This window comes from Bemisia tabaci, chromosome 1 (assembly GCF_918797505.1).
Source record: "Bemisia tabaci chromosome 1, PGI_BMITA_v3".
Lineage (NCBI taxonomy): Eukaryota > Metazoa > Arthropoda > Insecta > Hemiptera > Aleyrodidae > Bemisia > Bemisia tabaci.
Window position 1 is genome coordinate 56,842,150 of NC_092793.1, and position 11,352 is coordinate 56,853,501.

An 11,352-nucleotide genomic window follows, 5' to 3' on the forward strand; every position below is an offset into this window, starting at 1 on the left:
TACGTCACAATGTAAACAAATCGGAAACTGCCACTATCATTATTTGTTTATTTTGTCTATTTATTCTATGCCAAGGAGCAGTGTGCAATGAAATGATTGTAGAGTATGATTAAGTTCACTTCTTTTTTTAAAATTATATTCTGTATCCTCACCATTGTTTTCGGTATGTATGCCTTTACCTAATCTCTTCTCCACAATATAAAGCTCGATTTGGTTGCCCACATGTATGCTGTCAAGATTTGACTGAAAAGTTCTCTTATCAGCTCTGAGTTGGCACCTGCGATACAAAATGCAAATTTAAGATTTTACCAAGCAATGAATTCAATGCTATGGAGCAGTTGGTTGACCAAATTTATGCTGTCAAGATATGACTAAAAAGTTCTCTTATCAGCTCTGAGTTGGCACCTGCGATACAAAATGCAAATTTAAGGTTTTACCAAGCAATGAATTCAATGCTACGGAGCAGCGCAATGAAATGATTGTAGAGTATGGATAAGTTATATTCTTTTTCTAAAATTATATTCTGTTTCCTCACCTTAGTTTCAGGTATGTTTGCCTTTACCTAATCTCTTCTCCACAATATAATGCTCAATTTGGTTGCCCAAATGTATGCTATCAAGATTTGACTGAAAAGTTCTCTTATAGCCTCAGCTCTGAGTTAGCACTTGCAATTCAAAATGCAAATTTCAGATTTTACCAAACAATGAACGATTTTATCACATTATAAAGATAATTGCACGGTTAGCGACAAAGTACGGTTCTTCTCCCAATGATCTGTAATTTTCGTACCGGCAGCTTATGTAGGGAGGCTCTCGCAATCATAAGTTGCTGTCTTATGCTGACGCACTCCCAGAAAGCACATTTTAGGTGAGTTTATCTGTGCACAGATCGAGCAGTCATCAGTTAGCTACTGTCATATGCCCATTCTCCTAGTGTCTCTTGATCCGAATGTTCAAGTGATAACAGCTCCAGATGTCTAGGTCTGTTATGTATACGTCAGCTCAAGTGAAAACAAGAATATCTATATAGGCACAAGTCTCTGAAGAAAAACGGTTGAAAATCACGTTAGATGTATCGGCAAAATGTTCAGTAGACCCGTTTCAGCTTAAGAAATCTACAAATTTTTCAGCCTTTTGTATCAGATGTAAAGGTAGGTGCGTTTGTGATAGACAACGGGCCTCAACGAAAACTACACGTCGAGGGTGTTGCGAGTTTGACGGTCGTTCTTGAGCCTCCATTGTACAGCGCTTTTTACCAAGTAAAGTGTCATGGCGGTTCAATGCTCACCGCAACAGCTCAGCACCTTTTGCGGCTGGTGAATGGAGCATTGAGCGGTGAAGAGGTAAACAAAGTCTTGTAGCAGTACTTAGGCCTCAGTTGGACAACGGGGAACTCTTCACCGAAATAATCTCCGTTGTCTATCATGAACGTTTCTCACCAACGGTTCGAATATCAGTAGGCAGACGGATTGTCAATCACATAATTTCAAGTGCGTCTCGTGAGTATCCTACACTCGTATGTTATTTAACCATAAAATAGCAAATGAGGCATTTTAAAGCAAAGAGTGCAAGTCCATTTTGCTGATATTGAATACGAAACAATGTTACTTAGCGCTGTGGGGCTCATCAGCAAAATGGACTTCACTTCAGACTATAAAAATAATAATTATTAAACCGCTATAAAAGCGGCTTAATGTATGTATGTATTTTATAAATCACTAAATTTCACTGCACTTACTTACTCATCATTTTGATTTCCACTGTTTTTCAGTCTTTGCACTTTACCAAAATTGGATAAAGAATGCCACTCAGCACCTCGGCCAGCAACCATCCTCTTACGCAATGGAAAGCGGTGGTGATGCACGCAGTGACGTTATTCAGACTCTCAGTGCTAAAGTGAAGGAAGTGGTAAATTATTCTGCATCCATCATGGGAGAGCTAGATGCGGCTAAAGATAAGATTAAGTTCCTCGAACAGAAAATTGAAACTATGAACCAACGAATCCCGAAAAAATTTCCAACTGTTAAATTCAAGAACTACAGGACAAAAAAGAGAATTCTTGTAAGTTTTATTTAGCACCTATTATCCATACAGGGTATCTTAGATCCTCTGCATATCACAAGAAAAAATACCCACCAAGGACAATGAAAGCCAACTTTACGTTAATAGTCAAATCATAATAAATGCACACACAAATTCACTAATCTGAGCTAAGCTTAGAAAAAAATTCGGGGAAATCCAACTTTAGACCCCGAATACTTCCCTCATCTTGTGACTCACCCTCAAAACTGAGCCTCAGTCTTACATTTATTTTATTAAACTGTAAAATTCACCACAAAGAAATTTGTTTTGCGTATTTAAAATTTGTGACCTATTTTAAGGACAAAAATGCCCTTATGGGTATAAATCCTTTGCAAAGTATAATAATAGCTGGGCCACTAGGGATGCTGGTAGAAGGAGGGATTTTTTTTACTGGAAATTTTTCTGCTTTCTTGCTGCCTCTGTATTTTTTTTTTTTTTTTTTTAAATTACGTAGGTTAATAAATATCACTTCCAATTTAGTTACGGGCGCCATTAGTCGCGCGAGGGAAGGAATTCCTGGAACGAATCTCCTGCGAACTTTAGGCGCGCTTAGAGCTGTAATATAATGATTTTCCAAGTAATTTCATTATTCGTCTCTCTTCATCTTTTGTCTCAATTTTAGATCTTGACTGATTTCAGGTAACTGGAGGTGCAGGGTTTGTTGGATCTCACCTTGTTGACCGTCTCATGCTGGCTGGTCATGAAGTCATTGTTGTCGACAATTTTTTCACAGGCCGCAAACGAAATGTTGAACAGTGGATAGGCCATGCCAATTTTGAATTGATTCACCAAGACATTGTGAATCCGCTGTTCATCGAAGTTGATGAAATTTACCATCTTGCCTCCCCTGCCTCTCCGCCTCATTACATGTTCAATCCAGTTAAAACAATCAAGACCAATACAATCGGAACAATTAATATGTTGGGTAAGCCTCTTTTTTAGGGATGCTCCTCATCATTACCTTCAAAATCAATCCATTTGCAATTTGTTACCAACCTCATATTTTAGGTATGAATAATAAATTCTCCGCTTACTTAGGTGCAATGTGAGGAATGCTTGCCTTTGTGAAGATAACTTTGAACTAGTTTTAATGATGGATCGTCTTTGAATAAAGAAATCATTTACTTGAAATCAAGTAAGAAAGAGTGAAGTTTGCAAAATTTGCAGCAGATCAGTTTAGCTGATAAAATACTCTTGTCAGGAGGTTCCACCAGCAATTGAAGCTGCTTTGGAAACAATCATACACATTATTACCAATTTGCCAGTGGTTTTGAGTGTAGATTAAACTCTCAAAATTTCTGCTTGACTCAATTTTTGTAAGTGATGGAATGAATTTTGCTAATGCATTCATCGTGATGTTTGAGCTATGTTCAATCAGAGGTAACTCCTATTTTTGCTCTAGCTTTGAAACAGGCCCAACAACTGATGTTCCGTTAAATAATACTCAAGTGAAACAAGTTCTATCAATTTTCCCTAACAATTAATTTTTCGGCTCCGCTTCCTTCTTCCAAAGGTAAATCAAATAATTCTGCTCTTTATTTCAGGTTTAGCGAAAAGAGGCACAGCAAGGATACTGATAGCAAGCACTTCAGAAATTTATGGAGATCCTCAAAAACATCCTCAAGAAGAAACATACTGGGGCTATGTGAATCCCATTGGTTAGTACTACTGTTCCATCTTTTAGATTTGAGTTTGTCCCCTATTTTAACTTATCAGTACAGGGTGTCTAGCATCAGGATTTTCCTGATTCTATCAGGATTTAATTCCGATATCACCAGGATTTGAGGAAAAACTGGACGTAAAATCAGGATTTGAGTAAAGTCGACCGTCCGATCAGATTTTTTTATTAAGCTATTTTTGTGAAGTTACATTTGCCTAATTTCCTCCGCAAAAGATCAGGATTTGGAAAAATTAAGAAATCAGGATTTAGCAGTCAAAAATCAGGATTTCCCAAAATGAAAAAAAAACTAAAGACCCTGAGTAATCCTCGTTTTTGGCAAGTCCTTGTTAACGAAAGAATAACTTTATCATCGTACAGAATTAGTAACTTTGGAAAGTTTATCTATATCTGGAAAGAACTCCTGAGAAAGTAAGGTGAAAATAAGAAAAAGAGGAGAAATAAGGAAGGTTTGAGAAGAACTTAGGAGGAAACTGAATCTTAGGACCAAAAAATGCTCTCAGTATCTCTGGTAAAGCTCCAGCCTCACAGGATAACATTTTTCCTATTTTAAAGACAGAATTCCCAAGCATTCCTAAATTTATATGCCTCTGATTTTCAGCATCTTTAATTTTTAGTGTTGCTCATTTCATGTTTGTTTATTTTTAGGGCCTCGAGCTTGTTATGATGAAGGAAAGCGAGTTTCTGAAACACTGAGTTATGCATATGCTAAACAAGAGCAAGTAGATGTTCGTGTTGCAAGAATTTTTAACACCTATGGTCCAAGAATGCACATGAATGATGGGCGCGTTGTTTCTAATTTTATTTTACAAGCTCTTCAAAACGAGACCCTGACTGTAAGTAACTTAATTTATGGGTGTGGAAAATGCATGATCTTGCAATCCTAAGATTGTATAATAGTTATCAATCAATAGAAAAATCTTTAAGAGAGGGAGAACAGTATTGTGAAATCAGTGCCAAAAATCCTACTAGGAAAAATTAACGCAATCCTCTCAAGTATACAGAAGGCTCTTCAAGCATAACATGTAAAGAAATATAACACATCAAGAAAATTTTTGGAAGGAAACAAGGAAGAGGAAGAAATCCTTGTCCTCTTGAAGCTTTTGTAAAAATTAGGCTTTTTTGAGAAGTAGATAAGTGAGAAGGTAATGGATCGCATGAAATGTTATACCATTCAGAGCTATCTGCATCCCTAGTTTATTGTTTGCAGTAAGATTTGTCCACATATTGCTTAAATATGTTGCTGACTATCTTGTAGTGGATATTTTTATCCAAACATTTTTTCCGTAGTAGTTTATGTTTCGTCGAGTGAATCTTGAGAAGAAACATCACAATGAATCACCTTATCAAAAGAATGTGTTAAATGTATTGAGTCTCATCATATACTGCCTCTAAGTTTCTTCAAATAAGTGTAATATGGTGGTAATTCAGATTTAAATTTCATTTCTCAGATTTATGGTCATGGAAATCAAACCCGATCATTTCAATATGTAAGTGATTTAGTTGATGGTCTCATTGCCTTAATGGAAGCCAACTACACCCAACCTGTCAATTTGGGCAACCCAAATGAACATACGATACAAGGTGAATATTTTTCTACTACAATCCAATTTTCATTTGAATCATCTTAATTTTTTCATTCCTATTTATTTTATTTTTTTTTTTTTTTTCATTTTTCCATAATTTTTTTTGTTTCTCTCATAATGTCAGGCCTAGACCTGAGACATTGTGATGAGCCCTAAATGGACTCAAAGATAGTGAGTACATACATCATTCTAAAAGAATGTTTGGAACAAAAAGATCTCAATTTTTTTATTACAGAAACAGATTTCAAAGTCAAAAAAATACCCTGACCATTTGAAAGTGTCAGACAATAGCAAGTGCTTCCCCTCCTCCATGTTTGCCTCCAACAGGAGATTTTGGGGGGCTAAAAATAATAGTATTGAATTTCTTTGTTTTAAATCAGATGGGAAACCTATGTTGATTCCAAAGCCTTATGTTAAGGCTTTGAGTTATTTACAGTCAGTAGGTAGGCCATCTGGGTCACACCGTTGATATGCATTTGTTCATCTCTCCGACCATAAAGCACCTACGTATTTTTTTCATTCGCTCAGGAATCTACTAAAAATATTCTCCATGTTCCTGAATAAGGTACCTTTATATTTTCATGGAGATAGGTATCTCAAAAAGATGGGAAGATATTAGTTTCTTGCTATGCTGTAACATTGATTTTTTATGTATTTCCGAGCCATCTATATGCAAATATGCATTATATCTTTGTTTGCTATGATATTGAATAGTTTGTTAATGCCACATATAAAAGGCTCATATTTTCTAGAATGACTTAGCTGAAAAAAATTCTTGCACGAGTTATTTAGTTGTAAAACGATGGTTTGCCTTTTATCTCTTCTTAGATAATGCCTACAATTTAACTAGTACCACAGTTGGTCACACAATCTTTCATGATTACTGAAAAATTAGTTGATAAAATCTAATTAAAGCTGTAAATTAAAAAGTAAAAAGAAATAATTGAAGGTGGGAACATTCTGTGTGAGAAGGAAAAAAATAAAACTCAATTTTAATCCTTTGTCAAATTTTCTCTGCTATTTCCAGAATTTGCTGAGATAATCAGACATTTAGTCGGAAGTAAGAATGACATAAAACAAATCAAAGCTGTGGAGGATGATCCTCAAAGGAGAAAGCCTGATATCACACGCGCTAATAAATATCTTCACTGGAAACCTAAGGTAAAATCCTTTCAGAAAGGGCCCCACACACTCCTTATGGGAAAGTGTACCATGATCGAATTTTAATTCTTTTATTCCATTCAATTCACCTCAAAACGCTGATCAAAAGTCATCATTGCGCCAGAAAATCAGGGAAATTCCAGCACTGAGTGGCAGTCTTATTTCGGATTCCGGACGTCTTTTTGCTTGACCATCCAAATCAGTTTCGTGAGGAGCATAAGAACTGGAAAGTTGGAGAAAAACAGTGTACTATGTCAAATGGACAAAAGCGGGAGGGAGATAGCCCCAGAGCAGGTAGGAACAGATAAGAAGACAGAAACAGGCTATGTTTTTCCTCATTTACATGAGACCTGTTCTCGAATGCCTCGTTCTTTTTGACTCTTTATTGCTGAATAATTGAAACTTTGCGGGCACATTGTGCAAAAACGGTGCATTGTAGAAAGTTGGTGCAATGATGATTTTTTATCAGCATCTTTAGGTGAGTTGAATGCAGTAAAAAAATTAAAAAATCGATCGTGGTGCACTTTCCCATAAAGAGTGTGCAGGGTCCTTTTGTCCTTGCAAATGTTTAACCATGTTTGTTCAACTTCTTTAGTATTCTAGTGGCAGTACAAGCAAATTTTTCTGAGACCCTCGAATTTTGGGTGAAGGAAGCCCATCATGTGAGTGTTTTCAATAATGTCACCAAGCACAATGGTATTCCAATAAGTGGAATCACTATTTTAGGAGTACAGAAACGTCCGGGTTGTGTGAAATGCCCAACTTTCAAGAGCGGGAATAGTGAGGGAGCCCCTTTGAGAATGGCAAAAATCAGAGAACCCCGTCATTTTTTGAAATGTCTGTTTTATGTCCTTTGACTAGTGGCAATGTCCAGTTTTTTTTATTGTTTTGCTATAAGGAGGTTTTTTTTTTAACCTTGGCATTAAACTAGTCCTCGATCATGTCATGTACTAAGTTTCTCAAATCTGCATAAGAAACTTGTATGTTTATGAGCATTCTGTTTCAAAAGATACAGTACATCAAAGATCTAATTTAATCAAGATGACACAACTTAAGAACCAAGTGCAGCATCTTAAATGGCCCCCACTTTTCTCAGCTAATGTAATATGGAGGCAGGTCTGAAGTGAACATCAGTTCATGAGTCTATGCCATTACCAATCATTATTTTACTTTCTGTTTAAAATACTCAAGAGTTGATTAGATTTCTTATGTAAGGAGACTCTTGCCATGTCTGTGCTGCTCTCTGATTGTTTCATAAGTTTTCGGCTCTCCAGGATGTTTACCATCTGTAAAAAGCGGAAAATATCCGGAAAATTGGTAATGAATCAGAAAGTTCTGAATGCTTCAAACATTTTATTTAATTCCTGTCAATTCATCCGTGCAAAAAAATCAGGAAATTTCATTTAAAATATCAGGAAAATCCAAAATGAAATTTTAGTAGAGTTTCTGCTCTGCTGGCTCTAGTGGACCAATCTAAACAAACCCAATCAAGAGGAATTTGTATGATCGGGTGAGGTTTGAATGAAAATTACAAACAAGTGTAATGTTTTGCAAAAATATCCATCAAAGTTTGCTCAAGGTCGGAAATTTAAAAATTCATATAATGTTTAGTACTATGGCAATCTTGTTTGTTTATCATACTCCACAACTAGGTGCAGAGAGGCTATAATAAAAGCCTTAAACTCACTGACCAATCAGAGATTGGCCTTTTTTTTTATATAGTAAAAGGATTGAGATGGCAGTACTCTCCCTGCATAAGTACTCTAGTTTTGATGGTATTATTTCATATTATTTGGATCATTTTTACCATTGACAGCCTCAACGCTCTTCACATGTCATTTTATTTCTAACAAAAAGTGTCATTCCTTTTTAAAGGTCTCTTTAGAAGATGGACTTCAAAAGACAATTGCATACTTCAGAGACGAGTTGAGAATATCTTTGAAAGGACAATCTTTTTCAAACTCTGCGTGGATTGATAATGTAAATGACAGGATACCTCATAGATGAACTGACATACCTTTGCGGAGAAATCGAATTATTGTGATGTATGTTTTTGCACTATACGTCCTATTTTTATTGATTGTTTACCAATTTACTGTTGTTAGTTTTTATTTTGTAATAATTCTAAATAAGTTTTTACAATTTATCGTTTCTGTTTGAAGTCCTCAATGGACTACTCAACAGAGTGAAAATTTCAAGACATGTGTTCTAATCAAAATTTATTATAGAAATTGTTAAATTTGTTAGAGATTTAAAATATTGACTCATAAGTGTGCAATTAGTATCATTTTTAACGGTAGAATCAGTCGATTCAAACTTTGTGCCGGAAAAAACAATCCAGCTGTTTTGACATATCTGTCAGCACTTACTCTGCTTCACTTAAATCATGAGTAATGATGCAGGTGTCACTTTCATTGCATACGATTAAAACACTGCTATGACCCATGGAAGGAAGATTTCAACCGTCAAGTGTTGCCCTTTTGTTGTGAAATTGTACGTTTAAATTTAGCTTTTTGCACGTCAGTTTTGAAACATTGCACAAGTTAGTTCACAAACACAGTTTGCTAATTGTTTTCTAGTTGTACCCTTAATTGAAAGAAATTCGTTATTCTTGCCCACCAGAACGTTACTACTTTTGATAAATTTAGTTATTTTGACCTCACTGCAGTCAAAACGATTCTTAGTGAAGTAAAAAAATTTGAAACTTGGTTAATGAAGGATAGGGATTAGAGATACGAAAGATAAACACTTTATAAGAGGGTAAGAAGTAGCGTGTGATATTTATTTTAAGGTAACATTTTTTCTCATCTCCCCAATTTGGCGTTTGATTCCATAAATTGTGTCATTTATCAAGTATGTCACTGAATGTCAGATTTTTTACTCCCTTCTGTCACCAACGTTGACAAGACATTACAAAAAGCAGAAGAAATTTCGCATACCTAATCTCTTACATTTATCCAGAAAAGCCAAACTCTCAGTCAGATATTCAGAAAAAGTCTTACTTTTCTGCCTTCCACCATATGTGTAGCTAAAGTTAGCACACTGAAAAAACGTGTTGTCTTTAACACACACGGAAATCAATGAAGTAAATTGATGACCACCTTAAATTTTCATTCATCAGCTTTATTCGGAAATATTAATATGTCCGTTGTATTTTTGGCGGTGTAAAACACCCAGGGAAAAAAATTGATCGAATCGGATGACTGTCAGCGGCTGAAATAAAAATATGACAACCTTTACTCTCCCTAATGTACCAAATTGTTCACTTTCCCTGGAAGAAGTTAGAATGAAACCCTTAACACGAGTCAGATTTTTCGAATTTGAGTTTTATTGGTTCCTTACCAAAATTTAAGACATAAAAATTACAAGGTCTTGCAAAAGTTGCTTTCAAAGTTTTTTGTTTTTTTTTTCTAGAAAATATGAATTATAAAATGAAAAATCTGTGTAGTACCTCGGATTTATTTTGACCTAGATTTTCGAAAATATACTATTAGACAGGGTGGAATTTAAACTTCTTTAAGATGTGATTCCTCGTCAAAATATTACGCAAAACAAGTTAAATGCATCAAAAAATAAAAAAAAGAGTCAAAAATGAAAAATTGAGGTCTATAGATTACAGTAGAATCCTTCAATTCAAACCTCTCCTCGCCGAAAAAAAAAAAGTAATAATAATATCAATGTAGGTCAATTTTCTCATGGAAAACAATCTTGTCATTTAGCAAATAAACAGCTTTTAATTTTACACATTTTTTTACCTTCTCTAATTAATTGAAATTGTGGATTTGTCAAGAAAAACTTAGCTTATCGAGAGGAAAACTTAGTTTGTAAATCATGCTGATATTAATTCAGTACCCGATTTGATTTGAGTAAACTCAGGGCTTTTTGTGTGTGAGAAGGTTGAATTGATATCCAGAAAAAACACTATTTTTTTTAAAATTATAAGTTGAATTAGAACTTTTCTATTATACCCACCGTATTTTACAGAAAATTAGGAGCTATTGTGATGTTTGTATTGTACCCTATTTAGTGATCTGTTGACAACCATAAGGTCTCCTGTAATGGTATAGAAGCTGTGTGAAGAGGCAGACTAAAATAAATCGTTATATTTTCATTTTGATTCACGAAATTGAAAATAAAACCAGATAGAGCCGCTTAAGCAACTTCATAAGGAGAGTTGGCCACTTGTACTTTTTTAGCATACAAAAATTGTGCTATCATTTTGTTATTCGTCAAGTGCCAGAGTACGGAGTATTCTCTCTGTTCTAGTTTGAGGTTTCCTTAGAGCTCTTACAGCCAAAAAAACACTCGTATTTCTCTTTTAAGGTTTCAGAAAATTTTATGTCAAAAGAATAATGCAGATGAACTGTTAGTTACCCACCTTCTCTCTCTGGATTACTAAAATTCATGCCTCCCTACTTGCGAGCACGTTAAATTACATAGCCTCGTAGTTTTTTCTATCAAATATTCGCTTTCTTAATCAGTATATTTTATGATAATTTGGTTAAATTCTTTTTAGAAAGAATTCAACAACCATGTGAAGTAGCAATCTTGCTTGCTGGTTTATGATTGTTAGAGCGCCATGAAGCCCAATTTTATACAGTCAATCGAAAAGGGGTATCCAAGTGACCATAGCTCTCCATGAGTGTGCTGCAGCAACTCGTAAAAAGTGACAATGTCTAACTATAATCTGATCTTAAAACTTCTCTCATAATCATTCATTCACTGTGTAATAAACCTTGTTTTTGTAAATGTTTCTTACTGCTGTCCTAAAATCTTTACTCTGAATTTTAAAATTTCAAGCAGCTTTTTGAAAAATCTGATACAATTATATTTTACATTCATTTTA

General features: G+C 35.0%; 1 protein-coding gene across 1 annotated transcript; it reads left to right on the plus strand.

Moving 5' to 3' along the window:
* Positions 1–10: 10 nt before the first annotated feature.
* Positions 11–11,352, plus strand: Uxs (UDP-xylose synthase). The gene is made up of 8 exons (XM_019060251.2): positions 11–163; positions 1,771–2,060; positions 2,721–3,006; positions 3,626–3,739; positions 4,408–4,595; positions 5,211–5,343; positions 6,373–6,506; positions 8,382–11,352. The coding sequence occupies exons 1-8, from the start codon at positions 106–108 to the stop codon at positions 8,511–8,513; spliced, it is 1,335 nt and encodes a 444-aa protein (XP_018915796.2). The 5' UTR covers positions 11–105; the 3' UTR covers positions 8,514–11,352.

Excerpts from the sequence above, each read along its gene's own strand:
- Uxs (XM_019060251.2), top strand. The coding sequence starts at position 106 with ATGATTAAGTTCACTTCTTTTTTTAAAATTATATTCTGTATCCTCACC. Across the intron at positions 3,007-3,625 it reads CGGAACAATTAATATGTTGG|GTTTAGCGAAAAGAGGCACA; the intron begins GTAAGCCTCTTT and ends TCTTTATTTCAG. Across the intron at positions 3,740-4,407 it reads GGGCTATGTGAATCCCATTG|GGCCTCGAGCTTGTTATGAT; the intron begins GTTAGTACTACT and ends GTTTATTTTTAG.